Raw genomic sequence first — 25,844 nt, forward strand, 5'->3', positions numbered from 1 at the left:
CCTGTATTTTACCCCTGCCACCTTCAGAATTTGAAAGAGAGTATTCCAGTTAACGTTGTCAAAAGCTTTCTCTAAGTCTACAAATGCTAGAAACGTAGGTTTGCCTTTTCTTAATCTTTCTTCTAAGATAAGTCGTAAGGTTAGTATTGCCTCACGTGTTCCAACATTTCTACAGAATCCAAACTGATCTTCCCCGAGGTCCGCTTCTACCAGTTTTTCCATTCGTCTGTAAAGAATTCGCGTTAGTATTTTGCAGCTGTGACTTAGTAAACTGATAGTTCGGTAATTTTCACATCTGTCAACACCTGCTTTCTTTGGTATTGGGATTATTATATTCTTCTTGAAGTCTGTGGGTATTTCGCCTGTCTCATACATCTTGCTCACCAGATGGTAGAGTTTTGTCATGACTGGCTCTCCCAAGGCCATCAGTAGTTCTAATGGAATGTTGTCTACTCCCGGGGCCTTGTTTCGACTCAGGTCTTTCAGTGCTCTGTCAAACTCTTCATGCAGTATCTTATCTCCCATTTCATCTTCATCTACATCCTCTTCCATTTCCATAATATTGTCCTCAAGTACATCGCCCTTGTATAAACCCTCTATATACTCCTTCCACCTTTCTGCCTTCCCTTCTTTGCTTAGAACTGGGTTGCCATCTGAGCTCTTGATATTCATACAAGTGGTTCTCTTCTCTCCAAAGGTCTCTTTAATTTTCCTGTAGGCAGTATCTATCTTACCCCTAGTGAGACAAGCCTCTACATCCTTACATTTGTCCTCTAGCCATCCCTGCTTAGCCATTTTGCACTTTCTGTCGATCTCATTTTTGAGACGTTTGTATTCCCTTTTGCCTGCTTCATTTACTGCATTTTTATATTTTCTCCTTTCATCAATTAAATTCAATATTTCTTCTGTTACCCAAGGATTTCTATTCGCCCTCGTCTTTTTACCTACTTGATCCTCTGCTGCCTTCACTACTTCATCCCTCAGAGCTACCCATTCTTCTTCTACTGTATTTCTTTCCCCCATTCCTGTCAATTGTTCCCTTATGCTCTCCCTGAAACTCTTTACAACCTCTGGTTCTTTCAGTTTATCCAGGTCCCATCTCCTTAAATTCACACCTTTTTGCAGTTTCTTCAGTTTCAATCTGCAGTTCATAACCAATAGATTGTGGTCAGAATCCACATATGCCCCTGGAAATGTCTTACAATTTAAAACCTGGTTCCTAAATCTCTGTCTTACCATTATATAATCTATCTGATACCTATTAGAATCTCCAGGATTCTTCCAGGTATACAACCTTCTTTTATGATTCTTGAACCAAGTGTTAGCTATGATTAAGTTATGCTCTGTGCAAAATTCTACAAGGCGGCTTCCTCTTTCATTTCTTCCCCCCAATCCATATTCACCTACTATGTTTCCTTCTCTCCCTTTTCCTACTGACGAATTCCAGTCACCCATGACTATTAAATTTTCGTCTCCCTTCACTACCTGAATAATTTCTTTTATCTCGTCATACATTTCATCAATTTCTTCATCATCTGCAGAGCTAGTTGGCATATAAACTTGTACTACTGTAGTAGGCATGGGCTTTGTGTCTATCTTGGCCACAATAATGCGTTCACTATGCTGTTTGTAGTAGCTAACCCGCACTCCTATTTTTTTATTCATTATTAAACCTACTCCTGCATTACCCCTATTTGATTTTGTATTTATAACCCTGTAATCACCTGACCAAAAGTCTTGTTCCTCCTGCCACCGAACTTCACTAATTCCCACTATATCTAACTTTAACCTATCCATTTCCCTTTTTAAATTTTCTAACCTACCTGCCCGATTAAGGGATCTGACATTCCACGCTCCGATCCGTAGAATGCCAGTTTTCTTTCTCCTGATAACGACGTCCTCTTGAGTAGTCCCCGCCCGGAGATCCGAATGGGGGACTATTTTACCTCCGGAATATTTTACCCAAGAGGACGCCATCATCATTTAATCATACAGTAAAGCTGCATGTCCTCGGGAATAATTACGGCTGTAGTTTCCCCTTGCTTTCAGCCGTTCGCAGTACCAGCACAGCAAGGCCGTTTTGGTTAATGTTACAAGGCCAGATCAGTCAATCATCCAGACTGTTGCCCCTGCAACTACTGAAAAGGCTGCTGCCCCTCTTCAGGAACCACATGTTTGTCTGGCCTCTCAACAGATACCCCTCCGTTGTGGTTGCACCTACGGTACGGCCATCTGTATCGCTGAGGCTCGCAAGCCTCCCCACCAACGGCAAGGTCCATGGTTCATGGGGGAAGCTTTTAATCTAGTTATCTGAATTAGATTTGATTATACTCAAGATCAACTGTCACTCTTTGTACCAGGTACTGAACATTTCCAAGTCATCCTAACAGTGTCACCTTCTCAAATACAATCACTGCTGTTGTATTGCTTGACTACATAATGCAGGCAATGTAGCTCTGCAGCTCAACAGTGATGAAGGACTGTATTCAGTGGAGTGTGCAAGAGAAGAAAGGAGTTGGGGAGCAGAAGTTTTGTGAGGGTAGCTAACAATTGGGAGGGGGATGTGGCAGTTGCAGGGACAGGAATGTGGAGGGAGAGGTAGCAGGTGCACACGATAAGCATGTGGCACTGGTACTGGTGAGCTCATGCAGCACATAATGGTGTGAAAGAGTGGGCTGGACAAAGGAAACAGAACAGGTGAAGGGCAGACTGCAGAAAGAGGGTGTGCATGCAGCGTGAGTGAAATTTGCATGTAGTGACAAATAGCCAGAAGCGGCCACCTGGTGGGACACTTTCATTATTGGCCCCACCAATTTACTGGCTTGTTCATCTTTCCTTTCTCAATAATCAGCCAATAGCTCACTGCCCAAGTCAATGGACATGGGTGTTGTCAAATGAATGGATGCTTCTGGTTCTACTATCTTATCACATCTTAGATTCTTTAGACAAGAAACTGAAGCATGTGAGCAAAATTTTATTTAATGGCAAACCACTGGGCAAGATATTTCTAAAATACAGTAGCACCTTTGGTTACTATCAGATGTAAATAACAGAGTTAATAACATGAAACTACATCTGTGAGATCATTCTGTATTTGTAGTATGGTGTCACTAAGCAGTAATCCTCAATCCCAGATGTGTCTCCCCAAAAACAGTTCACACCATTCAGTTTGTGTGACAAACAAATTCAGATACAGCTCAATACAGGTGCCTCTGTTAAATTATCAAATGTATCTCCAGCTTGGAACATCTCCCCTGAAATCCACGGCTCATCGTTTGGTGGCATATAACAAGCAAAACAGTCCACTGAAAAGACAAATCACAACCACAGCATCATACAAACAGGTTGTATACCACATTACCTTCCTTGTCATTCACAGTATGGATAAAGAGAATCTTTTCAGCCTTGATGCCTTTCCTGCTTTCAGATTTTGTCATCATGACTCTGCTCACCTGGTCCCAGAACAAATACTGTTTCAATAATTGGGTGACATCAGTAAGGAGTACTTTGAGATCTTATCTGGATGCCTTGGCAAATCAAGAAACTTTGTGGCACACATTACACTGCATTACATTACATTACAGGGTACCACCAAAAATGAACTACACAGGTTGACAGTTTTGGATGTCTTTGCATCCATGTCTGCGAGTGAGTGGATGGGCAGATGGGTGACACTGTTAGTTATCTTATATTAAAAAAAAAAAAAAAAAAAAAAAAAAAAAAAAAAAAAAAAACGCCATTGGGAACACTGCCTGTGAGAAGATTTTAAGGTTACAGTTAATTCCTAGTCAGAGATTGACATGCATCCCATCCCGACACCTGATGAACTTTCCTCCGCACTCATGTGAGATGAGCATTTTTCAAAAATTGATCTCTCTGAATCTTTCTTACAAGTCCTCTTAATAAACATATTGCATGAGTTGTAAAGGTTCAAATATTTAGTTTTCAGGGTGGTCAGTGCCCCTGCCATTTAAGTAACTACTGCAAGATGTCCTAGGATGCATAAATTACCTTCAATGAAATTGTTTTGACTAGATCCACAATAGCAAAAACTTAGCAAACTTGTGGTGGCTCTTTCACACCATCCAGTCCACGGGCCTCAAATGCAACCTCAAGAAATCAATTTTTTATCATACGTTGGTGGAATATCAAGGGCATGTTATCTCCTGCAATGGTATTGAACCCACACAGAAGTTAGGCGAAGCCATCATCGCACAAGGAATATCGAGGAGCTCCAGTCTTTCTTGGGGATGATCACATATTATGGCAAACTAATCTTGGACGTGGCATCAACTGAGAAACCTACTAAACAATCTGGGGAAGAATGGCATCCCTTCTGCCTGGTCAGACGTATGTGAGCAGGGTTTCAAGTCTTTGAAGGTGGTCTTCATCTCAGCCAACCATTTCTTGACATGTTTCAACCAGTAAACAGTTGGTGTTGGCAACAGAAGCCTCTGACCAATGCCTGTGGGTCATCTTGGTTCATAGAGACATGGACAGCTCTTCGACCCTATTATTCAGTCCTCTTAACATTTTGATGAAATAAGCTAACCTTCCGTTTCTGTACATTCTTAAGTATTTTGTGGGGCTCTTCTGTCTGATCACTTTCACGTCAAAAACACTCAATGTTGTGTAAATTGAAAAGGAGGTCCTTACTATTAACTTAGTGCTGCAAAAAATCCATATTTTCCTATATGGGATGAAGTTTCACCAAACTACAGATCGTAATCCGTTACTCTCCCTCTTCAGTCTGGCAGCAAACCTACATGAGAGGACTTCCACTGCCTCAAGCATAGAGCACTTTTTCTCAGCAGGTTCTGTTATGAAATTCACTTCTGCAGTACTGCATAACATACCAGTACTGACCTTTTCTGTCTTTTGATGAGACCTGACCTGGATTTGATCAAGACAAGACTTCGTGTTTCCATTTGAATGAAGAAGCTCAACATGTGGTGGACACTTTCCCTATCACAGCAATCCATGTATCTGCAGTGATGGCAAAAGACACTTACAACAAGTGCGACTGTACATCCAACGTGGTTGGCCCGACTGCATTACCAATTAGGACTCCATTATTTCCACCTTCACCACTGTCTCATCCTAGCGGACGGTGTTCCCCTTCCTTGTCACATCCTCTGCTCCCTCCACCTCCTGCTCCTGGGCCATTCCTGCCTTCGGGTGCGCCACCCAGTGTGCCACCTATGACTCCGTTCTCACCCTCCTCTGTTTGTTGGCAACCTGGAATGGACCGGAAGTCAGTACATGACCGGGCTGTGGTACCAGCACCACCCCAATGACTACTCTTCCCTTTTGTGCTGGGACCCGATGTGTACATGACATCAACTATGCTCCCTGCAGCAGAGACATAGAGATGCTGACTGCCCTGTCAGGTGGACCCTTTCTGGCTCTACACTCCTCTTTGAGATGACCAGGAGATGGTGAAGCCAACGAGACCACCTGACACCTCCGATGACGTTGGTCTGGTTCGGGACACTGCTGAGATGCCTGGCCAGACATGGGTTGCTGCGTCGAAATGCAGCTTGGTGTTCCCCCATGGATGAAGGGGTATGGTAATCCAATGGACTACCACTTAGGCATCAGACACTGGCTCTGATGTCTCCAATGTCGGCCAGTAGGTCAAGACATGGTGGCTGAGTGACAGCACATGACAAATATGTAGGCGCATTCAACGCCAATAGCCACACACATGCATGTAGGAAATTACCACCAAACACTCACCCTCATTCTGTTCTGGCTCCATGTGCAACTTCCTACATTACTGAACTGTTTGTAACTGTATCACTACATGGCATCCTGATATTTGCATTTGTTGTTAAACCTGATACTTGTCATTAGAAAATATACTTGTTCTAGAGATTACAGTGTGTTTCTATGTTGTGTGCTACAACATGGTCCTACTGTCTTTATTCACCTGTATTAGGAAGTTAATTACTGAGATCATATTGTAGGAACTGAATAACTTTGCCACATCATTTTTTCCTAGGAGAGTCCTTTAGAAAATCTACACTGAAGTCACCACAGACTACTAACTGCCTGGTGAGAGACAGCATAATAAGGAATCCAGATTCCTTATAAACAGTTCAAAATTTCCCAGTGGGGATCTATAAGCAGTTACAATTAATAGTGAAATATTTTGCAGTATTAATTCACAAGCAAACACTTCCATGTGCTGATCACTACAAAATGTTTCTGAACTTGAGTTCTGTCTTAATATATGTAACAATTTCTCCTTTTCCCATATTAGTTCTGCATGAGTAGATGCTAGAGTATAATCAGTTACACATAACTTATCCAACTCGTTATGTGGTGCTCACAGAGATGAGAGATCTCTAAATTTTCCAGTCAGACAAGAAACTCTTATACCCTATTACTCAGTCCTCTTTAACATTTTGATGAAATAAGCTAACCTTCCATTTCTGTACATTCTTAAGTATTTTGTGGGGATCTTCTTTTACTTTGACTTTTTTTCAAATAAGGATACCCGAATCTTTATTCTAACTTAAGAAAGGCACCCCTACGACACCAGTAACCACACGAATCTTGCTCTGTGTGATGGTGCTCTCCCCCCTTCCTTTGTGTTTACATCAAAAGAGGAATACAGTAAAAATGTTCTCTGCAGTAATTTGTCATGCACCATTCATTCAGATCTGACCTGTTCAGAAGGCAGCTTCACTCGTGTTCATGCCACAATAAAATGAGAAGGCCATAAGAATTTAAGATTTTCTGTTTGATGAGTGAGTCACCCACTCCGCAGCCAGCAGAGTGCAAACCGGCCATATCACAAAGGCATAATTATGGAATTTATGTACAATGTTTTCCAATCTTTCTCTGAAGTGTCCCCCATTTCAATATTTTAGGCCAACTTCTAATGCTTGTCAGTTCCCAGAATACTATGATTCTTATTCAGCATTTATATCTTTAGATATTATTGAGTTATAGCTACTTATAGCAGTTGATGTCACTTTTTGCTGCAGGATTTATGTATACATTACAACTATTAATATGTGAGGTTTATTCTGGAACTTTAATCTGAACATTTCTGCAGTTACCTAATACTGGATTTAAACTTTCTTTTTTTGAGCTGTGAGGAAGTGTAATTCCTTCTACAACAAATACAGATGACATGGTCTTCAATCTTGGGTATTAGTCATGCTTAATGACCAGAGAGACTTTTTTTACCTGAAAGACCGATCTAGTTTCTTCTTGAGTGTAGTACAGGCATGACCAGTTCCAGGAGATACCATAATTTTTCATAAAACGATGTGCTTCAGGAAACCTGCACCTAAGACCATTACAGAATAGATGGTCAGTTGTAGAAGCCTTCCAGATGGTTCCAAGCAAGAGTACTGCACTTAGTTTTGGGAGTTGTGCTTTTACCTTCATGAGAGAGGATAACTGTTGTCTCTACTTCAGCCAGTGGCCAAAAGGATCTGAGGACAGCCTCAAGACGCTGGTGATGGTCATTAGTGGGACCAACATGAATCACGTCTTGCAGCTTGCTTCACCCAGTGTATCGATAGTTGTGCCTCCAGAAGATAAGTACTGGTCAGGTGACCTGTCTCTCTGTGTGTTCCACAAATTTCTCTATAAGATCAATTTTTGGGAAAACAAGGATCATGAAAATATAGGTGGAGGTGAATTGAAAAAAAGAAAGGAGGAGGAGAAATGGGAGGAGGAGGAGTAACACAACCTAAAAACTCTTGTTTCACCTGACCCAAGTCATAGCACCTCATGATGATCACTTGCCAGGGTAATAGTGAAGACCTCAATGGCAATGATGACAGGGATGAAGATCATTGGTACAGGAAAACTGGCAAAAGAGGCAGTACAGCTTTTAGGGATGATGTAAAAGAAATGGAGCATCTGTTCTCTGGGTCAAGTGCGGCTACCAACAGCGTCTGTTCCCCATGTTAGGGGTGACTGGACATTAACTCAATAACATGCCTGGAAGCACAGTGTTTTACAATGAATCACCAAAGAAACTGGTATAGGCATGTGTATTGAGATATGCAAACTAGCAGAATATGGCACTGTGGTCAGCAACGCCTATATAAGACAACAAGTGTATGATGCAGTTGTTAGATCAGTTACTGCTGTTACAATGGCAGGTTATAAAGATTTAAGTGAGTTTGAACATGGTCTTATAGTTGGCGCACGAGTGATGGGACACAGCATCTCCGAAGTAGTGATGAAGTGGGGATTTTCCCATATGACCATTTCATAAGTGTACCATGAATATCAGGAATTCAGTAAAACATCAAATCTCAGACATCACTGGGGCTGGGAAAAAATCCTGCAAGAACGGGACCAACAACGACTGAAGAGAATCGGTCAATATGACAGAAGTGCAACTCTTCCATAGATTACTGCAGATTTCAATGTTGGGCCATCAACAAGTGTCAGCATTCAATGAAATACCATCGATATGGGCTTTTGAGGCCGAAGGTCCACTCATGTACCCTTGATGACGGCATGACACGCAGCTTTACACCTCGATTGGGCCCATCAACACCAACATTGGATTGATGATGTTTGGAAACATGTTGCCTGGTCAGATGGGTCTCATTTCAAATTGTATCAAGCAGATGAATGTGTACGGATATGGAGACAATCTCATGAATCCATGGATTCTGCATGTCAGCAGGAGATTGTTCAGCTGATGGATGCTGTGTAATGGTGCAGGGCGAGTGGAGTTGGAGTGATATGGGCCCCCTGATATGTTTACATACGACTCTGGCAAGTGCCATGTACGTGAGCATCCTGTCTGATCACCTGCATCCATTCATGTCCATTGTGCAGTCCGGTGGACTTGGACAATTCCAGCAGGACAATGCAACATCCCACACATCCAGAATTACTACAGAGTGGTTCCAGGACCACACTTCTGAATTTAAACACTTCCACTGGCCACAAAATCCCCAGACATGAATATTATTGAGTATATCTGGGATGCATTGCAACATGCTGTTCAGAAGGGATCTCTAACCCCATGTACTCTTATGGATTTATGGACAGCTATGCACGAGTCATAGTGTCAATTCTCTCCAGGACTACTTCAGACATTAGTCGAGTCCATTCCATGTCGTGTTTGCGGCACTTCTGTGTGCTTGTGGGGGCCCTACACAATATTAGGCAGGTGTACCAGTTTCTTTGGCTCTTCAGTCTAAAAGCCAATCGCCTCCCATAAACTCAGACAATGACATCAAATTTTTCATGAAATTGCCACAGGTGAATAGAGTAAATTGCTCAGAACCTCACACTGATGATTCATATGTCTAGGATTCTGGGGAAGCAAATTCGAGAAGAAAGAGTAAAGAAATAAGAGAAGCCACATAAAACATAAGAACTATGAGACAAGCTGACAACTTTGAGAGACTAGAGTAAGAATTTCATGACATTAAATGGGATATCATTGGTATCTGTAAGACAAATCTACAAGTGGAAAAGGCTGAGACCCCTCCATCAGGTAATGTCATCTTAAGCACTAAATCTTCCATAAATGTAGTTGCTATTCTAGTCAACAGCAATATCATAGAATTCATACACAATATGGTTTGCATTTCTCCTAGAATTATATATGTATTGTGCTTAGACTGACAGTAAGTTTTCCATGTAGGTCATTCTGGTCTATGCTCCAATCAGAAATTTTGATGAAGAATGAGGCTCAACAATTATACAAAATTATCACTAACTTAAAAGATTCTGTGGAGACACAACTGAGTATCATCATAAGAGATTTCAAGGCAAAACTAGGACAAAAGAAAGATAGAGGCTCAGGAACTTTGGGTTAGACTGCAGAAATGAAAGTGGTGAATGAATGCTAGATTATCTTAGAGATGAAATTCTCTATTGCCTGAATACCTTCTTTAAGAAGCCCATCTGACATAAATGGACATGGAAGATCTCTGACGGTCAATTAAAAAGTGAAATAGATTTCACTCACACCAACAAGAAAAAGAACTGCAAAGATGTGCGTCTACTCAATAGGTACAACACCTGAAGCGATCACAGACTAGTTCGAGCGACCTTCACGTTGATCCTCAAACCTGAATGGTCAAAAATAATAAGGAAGCACACTTACAAGAGCAAATGACTTAGGGAAACAGAAAGCATCACTTCAGCGAGCTTTATCTGAAACATTTGGTCCAAAAGAAGATCTAAAGTCCTTAGAAGTAAATGAACTCACTAAGAAAATTACAAAAAGCATCCAGATTGCAGCCATCTAGATCCCACTACAGAAATCTAACAAGAGTAGCTGACTTTGAGTTAGCACCATCCAGATCATCAAAGAAAGGAAGAAAATGGACAGGGATCAGCAGAATATACAACTCTGAATAAGACTATCCAGATTGAAATAAGAAAATATCTGAGGAAATCTAACAATAACCTTATCATTGTAAATAGCCAGAACACAAAAATTTTAAAGACCAGCATGTCTACAGAAAGATCAGAATGATGTAAAAAAGAACAAGAAAGGAGAGTGACAGACAGACATAATTTTATTGAAATTGTTAGAGATTTCTCCTCAGAGCTATACATTGTGCCACTGACAGACTATCCAGGGAAGAACAATTAGCCAGGAACAATATAGAGGAAGAAGCACTGGAAGTAATCATTGCTTAAGTTGAGAATGCACTTAAACAACTAAAAAACAAAAAATCCTCTAGGGAAGATACGATGGCTAATGAAATGCTGAAACTAGGTGGAGCCAACTTGCTGGAAGCTGTGAGGATGCTAATCAATAAACATACCAACAGTGTATGAATACCATAAAAATAGAAAAGACCTGAAGTGGTACTGCTCTTCAAAAAGGATGATAAGACAAACTTGGAGAACTACCATTCGGTTAGTTTGTTATCATGTCTTTACAAACGCCTGGCTAAAACTGTAACAAATCACCTCACATGAGAACTGGATTTATATCAATCTGTCGAGGAAGTGGGCTTTCGGAAAGGTTTTTCAATAATGGATCACATCCAGAGAAAACAACCAAGTATAACATTATGATTCCTCTGGCCTTTAAAGATTATTGAAGAGCTTTTGACTCTCTGCAGACTTGAGCAATCATGAAAGCTCTTGAAAATGCCATGGTAAATTCAAGATATATCATCAATAAGATCCTAATTGGCAAAGGAGATAATCAAGGTGAAACCATCTCCCTGAAAATGTTCATCCTTGCATCTGAAAATGTATTCAACTCACTAGACTGGAATAACAGAGGAATAAAAATCAATTCTTATATCTGAACATGAAGATTATGAACAACTAAAGAGTGTGAAGATCTAAATCTTGCCTCTGTAAAGATTATCTTGGACACAAAAATCAGTAAAACAAAAATACTACGACCAGACAACCAGACACTTACATTCAGAAACTAGTCTATAGAAGATGAAGTCTGAATGAATACATCTACCTTGGTCACAAAATTAAACTAGGGAAAAACAACTGACATGGAGAAATTCAGATAGGACTGAGCTGGGCAGCATTCCAAAAGGTAAGATTTTTTATCTTGATCAACAAGGATGTCCCAAATAACGTGAATACTATGTGCATGTTACCAGTTACAACTTGCAGCCTGGAAACAATGACTCTGATTAAGGCCAAGTAAGACGCTCACAACAAGCCATAGAGTGACATATGCTAAGAAAGTCACTCTTCGGGATAGGATTGTATCAGAGAACATTAGAAGAAAAACAAAGGTGAAAGATGTCTTACAGAGAACTGCAAGCCTGAAGTGGCAAAGGGTTGGACATGTAGCTCAACAAGACCACAGCAGGCGTACCCCTGGAACTGTTTTCTGGAGACCACAGAAACACTGAAGACCACAAAAGAGATGGCTTGATAATGTGAAGCTGTTAGTTGGAACACGATGGTACCAAGTGGCTCAAAATCAACAACAATGGAAACATAAGGAAGAGGCCTAAACTCAGCAGTGAACTGTGTTAGGTTGAAGAAGAAGTTAATTGTAATCTAGATGATGATTAATAGAATTCAGTTAAGGTGGCAGCACATGAGAAAACAGGCAGATGGCCTTCAAAGGATCTCCTCATAACACTGTCACTTGTAACTGGCTTCCATATTCATGTTCCTTAACTTATTACACCCATGAAAGAACATGATTAGTGATGATTTTATGTGCACTACAGGGTGCCTTGGCAACAATGTGGCTTGTTACCCAGTAATATGTATATGAGTTGTAATGTAATGTGGCTGCATGCTGCTGGTGGCATATAACTTGTGTGGTGTCTTTCTGCCAGACGTATAACGAATGCCATTATGGGGTGTGATGCCTTTACATCACAATATAAGTAGTGTGACAGCCCCAGTATCCTCTAGGAGATGTGCCCTCTGTAGGTCAGCAATGGTGTGTGACATCAGTATTACTGTTCTAGTTTTTTCAGCCTAGATCATCCCGTGCATGTTCAATCAGATTTATGATGGGGAAATGTCAGACTGGCCACTAGATGTGTGATGTTCTCATGTTCAGATACTTGTTCAGCAAGCCAGGTGTTCTCAATCATTATCATGTGAAACACAGTTCCGTATGCACTGAGAAACAGATGCATTTATCATTGGTGGATGTCATCACCACAGATAGCAACCATTTCATTACTATTAGAAAATATATGCTGTCATGTAAATTCACCTACCATGATTACAGACCAGACAAAAACCAAGGTGTTGTCACTGATATCTTTGAACAACATTGGCAGGGTCATAACGTATCTCAGGAGCAGGCCAGATGAACAGATTGTGAGAATCACTCTCTGGGCTAAACTATAACTCATACGTGAATAGAACACTAATTCACTGTTCCCAGACTCACACCAGGTGGGCAACACAGAACATTTTCTAAGTTACGCAGAGTCATTGCGTGAGGGTAATGTATTTGGAAAGTCATTAATCACAAGGAGTGACTTCTCTAAGTTGATTCTAAACAGCCTAAACAGAGAAATGTGACCCAGAGGCTGTCACAAGTCTTTGGTCAGAGCAGGTGCTGTGCTAATTGGACATCTTTGAGTTCTTCAGGCAAGATGATGGTCCCAGTATTGACTTTTAACATAAGGTAGATTTTCCCCACACTGTTGTATTTCTCTTTCCCACTTGGAATCTTCTCCACAGATGTGAAATGATACTACAAACAACATTGACCTCCCAAGTCATCTTGTACAGACTGTGACAGATATTAAATCGCTCAATGGTGTGGATATGCTCTTTGTCATTCAAATGTGTTCTCTGTGCCATACTGCTTCCTTTGACTCCAATACTGGGTGTCAAACACAGTCAGAAATGCTGTACACAAAAACTATATTCACATGGACTGCTTCAAACACAATATATGATCTCATACTGGTGTGCCCTGCACAGGATAGAGTAACTTGGAGAGCTGCATCAAACCAGTCTTTGGACTGAAGACCACAACAACTGGTGTGCCAAGTATGTCAGGTGTTTCACCGAGTTTTTCCGACACATTTTAGACCTGTAACTAATGAATAACAGTGCATAGTTTAACATTAGTTGTGATAAACAGAAATTACAGATTAATGTACAGTGAGTCCAAAAAGTATTCATCTAGTTGCAATTTTTTTAAAAACTAAGTATACGTCACATAAAAGGAAGGGAACATAAAATGTGAACATCCAGTCATACGCAACAAACCGTGGTAAGCTATTTTTATTGATGGACAAGGAAATATATACATCCATAGCAATAATAAATTTGCTGAAATGGAGAATTTATTAAAGGGCTACTTCAAAAAGTATTCGTCCACTCATAATTTATTTATTTTTTTTTTAAATTTACGATCTGAAAAAATGATTTCAATTACAAAAATTAATATTTAGTGGGGTTTTCATTTGCAGCTATTACTGCTTATAGTCGTCTGGGCATCAACTTGACCACGTTTGCCTTGAGAGAGGCTGGAAATTTGTCCCATTCGTCTTGAAGTGCTTCTGTTAGGTCTTTCTTGTTATAAATGTGTCTTCTCCTGATGCTATCTTCGAGTACTTTCCAAAGGTGTTCAATACGATTAATGTCTGGGCTATGAGGAGGGGTGTTAAGTTGTTTTTGGGGTATTGTACAGGAGCCACAGCGTTTTATTTAGAGCCGTATGCTTTGGGTCGTTATCTTGTTGAAAAATGTAAGTTTCCTTGCAGACCTAATTTTTCGGCACTAGAATTCACATTGTGCTCTAAAATGTTGATATACATATGGTGATGCATTGTACCTTCTATGAAATGTAATTTTCCAACATCTGCATCACTCATACAGCCCCAAACCATCAGGTAGCCATCATTGTGTTTAACCATTGGCACAAGATTGCAGGGCAACATCTCCGCATTCTTCTTATGCCACACCAATCACCTGCCATCTGACCCAAATACGTTCTATTTACTCTCATCAGGAAATATTACTTTATTCCAGAAGTCTTCCTTTATGAATCTTTGTTCCATTACAAAATGAAAATGTTTCTTTCAATTCTGCTCACTGACCCAAAATTTCTTGCGAGTTACCTGGCTGTGATACCCATATGTTTTGAAGGTTTTTCTGATTGTGTTGGCACATACCTTCTTTCCCCTAGACGCTAACTCCCCAGCCAACTTATGAGCACTGATTTTAGGTTTCTTCTTCATTTCGCTCATGATAAATCTCATGTCTGCATCAGTCAAAGTGTGAGGGCGTCTGGTATGCGGTTGGTTTCTTAATGATCTAGGTCTACAGAGTACTTTAGCAATCTTGTAAGAAGATTTGCACTCATTATGTAAGCGCAGAATAAGTTTCCTTTCGATCTCACTACCCTTACGGACCATGGCGCTAATTGCACTGTATCGGCACCATTCAGAACCACAACAGGGTGGGGCTGCGCACTATTGACTCTAGTGTGTACTTCTTACATGACTGGCTCTTTAGATTTTGTATACATTTCTCTTCGTGTTACACAAACTTTGTTTTCTAAAGATATGCAGCTAGACAAATACTTTTTGGACTCACTGTATATACAAGGGACTAACCTTGTTGCGTTCCTGTCGCAGTCTTTCACTAGCATCAACACGGGGTTCAGCTACTTCCTCTGCATCCACTTTTGCAGCTGTTATCTCACGATCATGCTGTTCTGCACTGCGCTCTGCCTCACGCTGCTGGCTGATGGTACGAGTGCGTTCCTCAATACGTGCTTCACGTTTTGCAGCTTCTGCCAACTGCAGGATTAGTATAAATTTACAGTTATGTAGTAGTAGATTATTCACAAATAGAGTTATGTTCTAGTCTACGTGCAACCAAAATTTCTACAAAAATTTCATATTAAAATTAAATTGTAAAACAAAAGTTATTACATGAATACTATTGGGCCTCCTCCTGGACAAAATGAAAAACTGGATAACATCAAAAGCTATCAAAGTGGAAGATACAGCAGTGGAAAGTATTCAGAACTGAATGAGTTTAGTAGTTGATAGTTGATATTCTTATGAAAAATAAAGAGAGATTGAACATTACAGTTCAGCTTTCAAATTTGTTCTCTCTCTCTCTCTCTCTCTCTCTCTCTGTGTCTCTCTCTCTCTCTCTGTGTGTGTGTGTGTGTGTGTGTGTGTGTGTGTGAACATACTCTTCATTTCACTACACATGTTGTCATGAGCATTGTCACAATAAGCTCATTTCACAATGTGAGTCTGTATGTTATAAAGTAAAACAGGAAATAGAGACAGGGTAGGGAGGCTACAGGGTTTGATAGGTATATCACTGAAATTACTTGTATGAAGCAAGGATAATGTAAGAGGCCTCTTCAGGGAACACCACCATGTCATAACATGGAGTGTGCACGTAGAGAGGTTTGCACATTTGCACAAAGCTTAAGGCTATGCCGGTGGTAGCGTAGACCCTGGCAGGGTCTCCCAAGCCGGACAGGCCTCAGTGGATGAACCTGACAAAGTGTGTACCACAACACCCCATCTCTTCCAATATTCTTTTCCCCAGATCAAAGTCTAACATGATCCATATTGAGAGGTTCGTGGCATGTGGAAATGAAAATGGATATGAGCATTTGGCGTCATTGGCTGGGAGGCTCCTTACGGGGCAGGTCCAGCTGCCTTGGTGCAGGTCTTATTACATTCGACGCCATATTGGGCGACCTGCGCACCAGATGGGAATGAAATGATGATGAAGACAACACAACACCCAGTCCCAGAGTGGAGAAAATCCCCGGCTCAGCTGGGTATCGAACCCAAGCCCCTTAAGACGGCAGTCTGTCACGCTGACCATTCTGCTATCGGGGCGGATGGCACATGGAAAGATGTGTCATGAATGGAATCTCAGGGATAGTGGGTGACCTTCTGAGTAATTAGCCTTACACCAGCTTGGTGTTAACCCAACATATCCCCAATGCTCATGGGTTCAAATGGTTCAAATGGCTCTGAGCACTATGGGACTCAACATCTTAGGTCATAAGTCCCCTAGAACTTAGAACTACTTAAACCTAACTAACCTAAGGACATCACACACACCCATGCCCGAGGCAGGATTCGAACCTGCGACCGTAGCAGTCCCGCGGTTCCGGACTGCAGCGCCAGAACCGCACGGCCACCGCGGCCGGCAATGCTCATGGGGTCAATATGGAAAACACAGAAAAAATTAAAAACTGAGGGACTTATTAATACCTCAAATACCCAAACATTAGGTATGTGAGGTATTATCAAGTCCTTCAGTTTTTTAATTATGGACACATGTACAACTGAACATGGGTGTAGGCTTTTCCACAATTGAATTGGAGGACAAATCAGTGCAAGATGTAAAAAATGCCACTGAGAAGCTGGGCCAGATCAAGATCAAAGCATTGCCAGGGGAGAAGACTGTCTCAGAGTGAAGGGGTAAAAAGACCCCTGCCACTTGCAAGAACTGGAGAGAAAGAGAAAAGACTTCATTACTCCCATTTCCCAGGATAAATGAATACAAAACAAGCTGTGGCAGAAACAGCGAAAGAGACCTACAATACTGCAGCCTCAATTTTTAGAATAGCAGTAGTCCAATATGGATATATAATTGTTCACACCACCTCACAGCACAAGGAGCTACTTCACATGACTCTCTCTGAAAAGTCTGGGGAAGATGCAAATGAAGTCCTCAAATTCAGGAAGGTCTACCTTGACCAAATGTGGCTTTGTCTGCATGGGGGTGAGAACAGTAGACTGGCTAAAGGAGATGGTGCCCATGATACCTCAGTGGGAGGAAGTGAAGCTGCTGGTCAAGACAGCAGAGGAACTCTCTATGACTGTGAAGATCTATGTACATAGATTACTTAAGGATGGTACTATAAAGACCATGTCCGAGAAAGTATGGATGCAGAACCAGAAAGTGGATAATTAATCAGAAGGTTACATCTGACAGCCAAACCCTTATGGTGGAATTCTGTGAGAAATCCCCAAAGTCAATGTGTGAGCAGTGCCAGAACTGAATTTAGATTTCTAGCAGGTTACTGTCAGGGTGCTTAAGGGCTTCAGAAGTGACAATTGCAGCAAGTTGGTGGCTGGAAGTGTTGCAGATAAACTTAAGGGGCCACTGCTGCCTTGAGTCGCCTTCTGGAAAGACAGTAGGTGAACGTGGCCCTGACCCAGGAATCCTGCTTACATACACAGATTGTATAAGGCCTTGGAGGAACTGGGAGTGAGCTTGATTTATGATAGATAAAGGGAAAAAAAACTTGTATTTTTGTTAGAAACAAAATTTAATTCATGCCTGTGGTGAATTTCTGTTCCAGGGACTTAGTGATGATCAGGATGAAACAGTGCAAGGGAGGAAGCACGGGGTAGTTTGTACTGGCCTCAGTTTACCTTCCTTGTGAGGACAGTACTTCTCCTTCCCAGGAAGTGGTGAGATTGGAAGACAGCTGGTTGCAGCTGAATGAACGACTGTTGGTTGGATGTGATGTCAAAACCACAAACTGGTGTGTGGAAGCAGCAATACCAGCAGCCACGTGATTACCTACTTGAATCTAGAGGTTTTTAGCAGGTGTAAGAAACCTACTTTCAGGAACAGATCACGGGTCCATCTTAGCTAGCTACCTCAAACAATGGCATATAGGGATGGAGCCACCCTTATCTGAGCAGATGCATATTAAGTTTGGAGTTGAAATGGGTGTCAGAAAGTCTAGGAAAACAGATTGGGGCTCTTACAGAAGAGACCTAAACTGATGATTATCTGAAGTTAAAATTCTGCATAACACTGCAAGAGCTGATAAGTATGAGAATTATCGCACAACAGCTTAACAGCTGATGCATCTAAGTTGTCAATAAGAATAAAATACAGAAAAATTGAAAATAAAATTGAGGATGCATTAGATGATGATCAGTTTGGCTTTAGAAAGGTAAAGGCACCAGAGATGCAATTCTAATGTTGCAGTTGATAATGGAAGCAAGACTACAGAAAAATCAACACACATTCATAGAATTCGTTGAACAGAAAAGAGCATTCGACAATGTAAGATGTTGCAAGATGTTCAAAATTCTGAGGAAAATATGGGTAAGCTATAGAGAAAAATGGATAATATACAACATGTACAAGAGCCAAGAGGGAATAATAAGAGTGGACGACCAAGAAGGAAGTGCTCAGATTAAAAAGGGTGTAAGACAAGAATGTAGTCTTATGCCCCTACTATTCAATCTGTACATCGAAGAAGCAATGACGGAAATAAAAACAGGTTCAGGAGTGGAATTAAAATTCAAGGTTAAAGGATATCAATGATGCAAATCGCTGATGACATTACTATCCTGAGTGCAAGTGAAGAAGATTTACATGATCTGCTGAATGGAATGAACAATCTAATGAGTACACAATACAGACTAAGATAAAATCAAAAAAAGATGAAAATAACGAGAAGTAGCAGAACTGAGAGCAGCGAGAAACTTAACATCGGGATTGACAGTCATGAAGTACATGAAGTTAAGGAATTCTACTACCTAGGCATCAAAATAACCAATGATGGATGGAACAAGGAGGACATCAAAAGCAGATTACCACTTGCAAAAATGGCGTTCCTGGCTAAGAGAAGTCTACTAGTATCAAATATAGGTTAATTTGAGGAAGAAATTTCTGAGAATGTATGTCTGGAGCACAGGATTGTACAGTGGTGGAACATGGACTGTGGGAAAAACAGAACAGAAGAGAATTGAAGCATTTGAGATGTGATCGTACAGACGAATGTTGAAACTCAGGTGGCGTAATAAGGTAAGGAATGAGGAGGTTCTGCGCAGAATCAGACAGGAAAGGAATATGTGGAAAACACTGACAAGGAGAAGGTACAGAATGAGGGGACATCTGTTAAGACATCAGGGAATAACTTCAATGGTACTTGAGGGAGCTATAGAGGGCAAAAACTGTAGAGAAAGTTTGGAACACATCCAGCAAATAGTTGATGACGTAGGTTGCAATTCTGAGATGAGGAGGTTGGCACAGGAGAGGAAGTCATGGTGGCGGGTCACATCAAACCAACCACAAGACTGATGACCAGAAAACACCAAGCTAATCGACAATGTCAGTATAGAAACGGGGATTAGCAATCATGATGTCATTATAGCAACTGTAAAGATGAAAGTTAACAAATCAGTCAAGAAGACTAGGAAAGTGTTTCAGCTAGACAGAGCAGATAAGCAGTTATTAGTGTTTCACGTGGACAGCAAATTGGCATTACTCAGTTCCAATAAGATGAATGCAGAGGAATTATGGGCAAAGTTTAAGCAGATTGTAAATTGTGGTCTTGAGAGTTAGGTGCCAAGTAAAGGGATAAAGGATGGAAAAGACCCACCACAGTTTAATAACAAAATTTGTAGGATGCTGAGGAAGCAGAAGCTGTTGCACTCCAGTTTCAAAAGGGGATTTACAAATGACAACAAGCAAAGGTTAGTAGAGATTAGTGTGTCTGTGAAAAGATATATGCGCGAAGCATACAACATCTACCACCGTCACATCTTAATGGAGGATCCAGCAGAGAACTTGAGAAAATTCTGGTCATAAGCAAAATCTCTAAGTGGGTCTAAGGCTTCCATTCAGTCCCTTGTTGACCAGTCTGGTGTGGCAGTAGAAGATAGCAAAATGGAGCTGAAGTTTTAAATTTCACGTTCAAGAAATCGTTCATGCAGGAGAAACATATGTACATAGCGTCATTTGACCATTGGACAGACTCCCATACGGAAAACACAGAAATAAGCATATGTGGCATAGAAAAGCAACTTAAAGATTTGAAAACAAATAAATCACAAGGTCTGGATGGAATCACAGTTCGATTTTACAAAGAGTACTCTACGGCATTGGTCCCTTACCTACCTTGAATTTATCGTGAATCTCTCGCTCAGTACAAAGTTGCATGGGACTGGAAAAAAGCGCAGATGACTCCAGTATGTAAGGAACGTAAAAGAACGCACCCACAAAATTACAGACCAATATCCCTGACTTCTGTCTGCTGCAGAATCCTTGAACACATTCTCATTTCAAATATAATAAACTTTCTTGAGGCTAAGCAGCCTATGTCCATGAATCAGCATGGTTTTAGAAAGCATCACTCGAGCGAAACTCAACTTGCCCTTTTCTCACATGATATACTGAGAACTGTGGATGATGGGCAATATGCAGATTAAATATTTCTAGATTTCCGGAAAGCATTTGACACAGTACCCCAGTGCAGTCTGTTAATGAAGGTACGAGCATATGGAATAAATTCAAGATATGTGAGTGGCTCATAGACTTCTTAAATAACAGAACCCAGTATACTGTTCTCGGGGATGAGTGTTCATCAGAGATAGTGACTGTAGGAAGATACAAGATGACTTAGACACAATTTCCAGTTCGTGTGATGAATGGCAGCTAGCAATAAATGTGGAAAAATTTACGTTAATGAGTAGGAAGAACCTAACCTGTAACGTTTGGATACAATATTACTAGTGTTGCTTTGTATACATTCAGTATTTGTATGTTTGCTTTTAAAGTCCTGTGTCATATACTTACATTCATGGCATGCACTAAACATTTTAAGTAATGACTAACGCAATATGGTGGCTTAAACCATTTTAACCCTTCATCGATGAAGATGGTCTAAGACTGAAACAGGTAGATGTTTGGGTGTAAAATAAAAACAGCTGATGGTTCAAAAAATGGTTCAAATGGCTCTGAGCACTATGGGACTTAACATCTTAGGTCATCAGTCCCCTAGAACTTAGAACTACTTAAACCTAACTAACCTAAGGACATCACACAACACCCAGCCATCACGAGGCAGAGAAAATCCCTGACCCCGCCGGGAATCGAACCCGGGAACCCGGGCGTGGGAAGCGAGAATGCTACCGCACGACCACGAGATGCGGGCTGCTGATGGTTCAAATATGCATTTTATACAGTATTACTAATGTCCGGCAAGACACAATCAAGTTGTTTAAATATCTTCGTGCAACGTTGCAAAGCGATATGAGGTGGAATGAGCATGTGAAAACTGTAGTATGGAAGGCAAATGGTCAACTTCGGTTTATTGGGAGAATTTTAGGAAAGAGTGGTTCACCTGTAAAATGGTTCAAATGGCTCTAAGCACTATGGGACTTAACTTCCGAGGTCATCAGTCCCCTAGAACTTAGAACTACTTAAACCTAACTAACCTAAGGACATCATCACACATATCCATGCCCGAGGCAGGATTTCAACCTGCGACCGTAGCGGTCGCGCGATTCCAGACTGTCGGTTCACCTGTAAAGCTGTAAAGGAGACCACATATAGGATGCTGGTGCAAGTACTGCTTGAGAGTTTGGGACCCGTACCAGGTCAGATTGAAGGAAGACATCGAAGAAATTCAGAGGAGGGCTCCTAGATTGGTTACAGGTAGGTTTGAACAAGACGTGTTACGGAGATGCTTCAGGAACCCAAATGGAAATCCCTGGAGGGAAGGCAGCATTCTTTTTGGGAAACAATATTGAGGAAATGTACAGAACTGGCATTTGAAGCTGACTGCCAAATGATTCTGCTCCCACCAACATATATCGCATGTAAGGACCATGAAGATAAGATACGAGAAATTAGGGCCCAAACAAAGGCGTACGGACAGTCATTTTTTCCTCACTCTATTTGCGAGTGGAGCAGGAGAAATGACCAGTAGTAGTACACGGTACCCTCCATCAAGCACCTTACGGTGGCTTCTGCAGTATCTACTGTATAAAGATGTAGATTAACATAGCTGTTTGGTTCTATTAGATAAATGAATTATACTGTTCCTGATAATTTTTGTACTGTGCTTTGAAATGTAGGGTAAGGTGACCTAAATATAAGCTATTTAAAAGCGAAGAGTACCATGTACACATACACAAAAATGTAAGTTAGGAAATAAAAGCTGTTTTAAAAGACACTGTATATGATTTTTAATGTTACATATGTTGACTAAAAGACAATAAAAACATTGTATCATTTTTTGGATTGATAATCTTAAAAGAAAGATTAAGAAAAGGCAAACCTACGTTTCTAGCATTTGTAGACTTAGAGAAAGCTTTTGACAATGTTAACTGGAATACTCTCTTTCAAATTCTGAAGGTGGCAGGGGTAAAATACAGGGAGCGAAAGGCTATTTACAATTTGTACAGAAACCAGATGGTAGTTATAAGAGTCGAGGGGCATGAAAGGGAAGCAGTGGTTGGGAAGGGAGTGAGACAGGGTTGTAGCCTCTCCCCGATGTTATTCAATCTGTATATTGAGCAAGCAGTAAAGGAAACAAAAGAAAAATTCGGAGTAGGTATTAAAATTTATGAAGAAGAAGTAAAAACTTTGAGGTTTGCCGATGACATTGTAATTCTGTCAGAGACAGCAAAGGACTTGGAAGAGCAGTTGAACGGAATGGACAGTGTCTTGAAAGGAGGATATAAGATGAACATCAACAAAAGCAAAACGAGGATAATGGAATGTAGTCAAATTAAATCGGATGATGCTGAGGGAATTAGATTAGGAAATGAGACACTTAAGGTAGTAAAGGAGTTTTGCTATTTAGGGATTAAAATAACTGATGATGGTCGAAGTAGAGAGGATATAAAATGTAGACTGGCAATGGCAAGGAAATCGTTTCTGAAGAAGAGAAATTTGTTAACATCGAGTATAGATTTAAGTGTCAGGAAGTCGTTTCTGAAAGTATTTGTATGGAGTGTAGCCATGTATGGAAGTGAAACATGGACGATAACCAGTTTGGACAAGAAGAGAATAGAAGCTTTCGAAATGTGGTGCTACAGAAGAATACTGAAGATAAGGTGGGTAGATCACGTAACTAATGAGGAGGTATTGAATAGGATTGGGGAGAAGAGAAGTTTGTGGCACAACTTGACTAGAAGGAGGGATCGGTTGGTAGGACATGTTGTGAGGCATCAAGGGATCACAAATTTAGCATTGGAGGGCAGTGTGGAGGGTAAAAATCGTAGAGGGAGACCAAGAGATGAATACACTAAGCAGATTCAGAAGGATGTAGGCTGCAGTAGGTACTGGGAGATGAAGAAGATTGCACAGGATAGAGTAGCATGGAGAGCTGCATCAAACCAGTCTCAGGACTGAAGACCACAACAACAACAACAACAACAACAACAACAACAACAACAATCTTAAATATGATACAGCTGCATCAAAATATGACACACATTGGATATCCTTATGTACACTGAAGAGCAAAGGTTGAGGTCTTAAAAATGAGGTAGAGAACCCAAGAACCCCAAAACTGATATATATGTACAGCAGAACTAGGGTTTTCCTGTTGAGGTGGTTTCTAAGATACTTATAGCACAAAACCTATGTCTCAGAGTGAACTAAAAAAATTTCTTTGATTTTTTAATTTCTAATAATATAAATGTAACCAACAATGGATGGGAACCATTTACCATTATACTTAAAATTAAAAAAAAAATTAATAGATACATGAAAGAGAATCACTATCTTACCCCCCCAATGAACAAAAATAGGGACATTGTATTTCCCACACCACCAGAAAAATGAAGGATTTGCAATTTCCATATCACACCACTCTTATTGACAAGCAAAACATCTTATTAATTTTATTTAAAAACTATTTTGTTCACATCTACAGAATCTAGAGATATAATTCTAGGTCATTTTACAGTACTTTTTGTATGGTGCAGACATATCTGCAGCTGTATGAATTCCCCTTTCCTCCTAATTTAGCCAAAATCTAATCTCCTCTACCTACATTTGCTGGATTAATCATTACAATAAGCATCTAGTGTGGGCTCTTCGAAGGGGTTGACATCATCCAGGCTATCGTCATTCTTCAAAGAGATGCTGCAAATAAATGTAAGAAAACTATAGGCCTATATCAAAACATTTCATTCTACCTTATACATGTCAGAATGTAACCAGTAAATAGCTATAAGAGAGATCAGGGAAAAAGAATACTTGCAAATTTTCTTTCCCCAGTTAATATTTGAGTAAGATCATGTGCATCCACCACCAGAATCTGACACACAAGCAGTAACATGAAAACCTAGCACAGTCTATACCACCTGGCACATTAACATCAACAATAGCAAGAAATGCAGCACAACAACTCTTGCATTATTGCCAACAACAGCAAGAAACATAATTCAGTGTATATAACTGCATTATCAAGAAGATTTTGCATATCACTTTTAGTAATCAACAACAACATATTCTGGAACTGAGCATATCTTATTTAAGAATTATATTAATTGCTTAATAACTATATCCATATAATAAATTTAACAATAATGAATAACCCAGCGCGCAGAGCACAATATTCTGTATTTGTAACAACTGTCTGCACATTTATTTTTAAGTCCAAAAATGCTGTTTGTCGAAATTAATTTTTTCCTGAAAAGAGAAATTTGTAATGGCAAAACAAGTTATGACTAACCATTCATAAACAATGGCAGCATAGGCCTAAATCACAGTAGGAATATTTGTAACAATACTGTGAAAAGGATAGTTGCTACTCACCATACAGTTGAGGTTCTGAGTCGCAGATAGGTACAACATTGCATAAGACCAATTACACAGGCCAATGACGGAAAAACTTTTTTGCTGAAAATACCTTATTCGTATGTTTTTAGGGTGGGAAATCCAAATATGATACTTAAAAACTGTATTACCCACCATTTCTTCACATTTTACAGTTAAATTTATTAAACTAAGTGATTTTTTAAAAGAATTTAACAGCTTTTTTATAGTTAAAATAATTTTAAGAGGAGGCGTAATGAATGTAGATGACATTGGTAGCACTGCTGAAAAACATTTGCTGGCAAAAAAAGGTCGATTCTATTTTTGTGTTTAGGGATGGTGTTTTGCTTACCTCACTATCCCATTTCCTGCACATGTGCTCAGTACAATGTCTAATCGTGGTTGTAAAAACTCTGCTGACAGTTTGTTATATTTGTGGTGAATTTGTGATTAAAAAGAACACCAAAAAAACATTACAGACTTTTGAAAAGGTTTATCTATCATACTTTGGATCTAAACTTGGTGATCAAGATAAATCTTGGGCGCCGCATAATGTATGTTGTGTGCATGTTGAAGTTCTGAGAAAATGGTCAAAAAAGGAGAAAAAAGCCTTTAGATTTTCTGTTTGTATGATATGGAGAGAGCCAAGAAATAATTCCGATGATTGCTACTTTTTGCAGTGTTCATATTACTGGTCATAATTAGAAAAACAAGAAGGTAATAAGTTACCCTAACCTTCCGTCCGCCATCTGACCAGTAGGGAATGGTGAAGATTTGCCAATTCCTGAACCACCAGGTGGCTTAAATTCTATTCCAACAGAAATATTTTCTGATGTACAATGTGATTTAGATGAACCAGA

General features: G+C 40.2%; 1 protein-coding gene across 1 annotated transcript in view; it reads right to left on the bottom strand.

Annotated features, from left to right (window-relative positions):
- LOC126229562 (drebrin-like protein) overlaps positions 1-25,844 on the bottom strand; it is a 219,728-nt gene that overhangs the window by 103,420 nt on the left and 90,464 nt on the right. The window contains exon 6 of the mRNA XM_049942330.1: positions 15,033-15,218. Coding sequence (XP_049798287.1) covers positions 15,033-15,218 — 186 coding nt within the window. The remainder of the gene's footprint in view (positions 1-15,032; positions 15,219-25,844) is intronic.

Source organism: Schistocerca nitens, unplaced genomic scaffold, assembly GCF_023898315.1.
Source record: "Schistocerca nitens isolate TAMUIC-IGC-003100 unplaced genomic scaffold, iqSchNite1.1 HiC_scaffold_375, whole genome shotgun sequence".
Classification (NCBI taxonomy): domain Eukaryota; kingdom Metazoa; phylum Arthropoda; class Insecta; order Orthoptera; family Acrididae; genus Schistocerca; species Schistocerca nitens.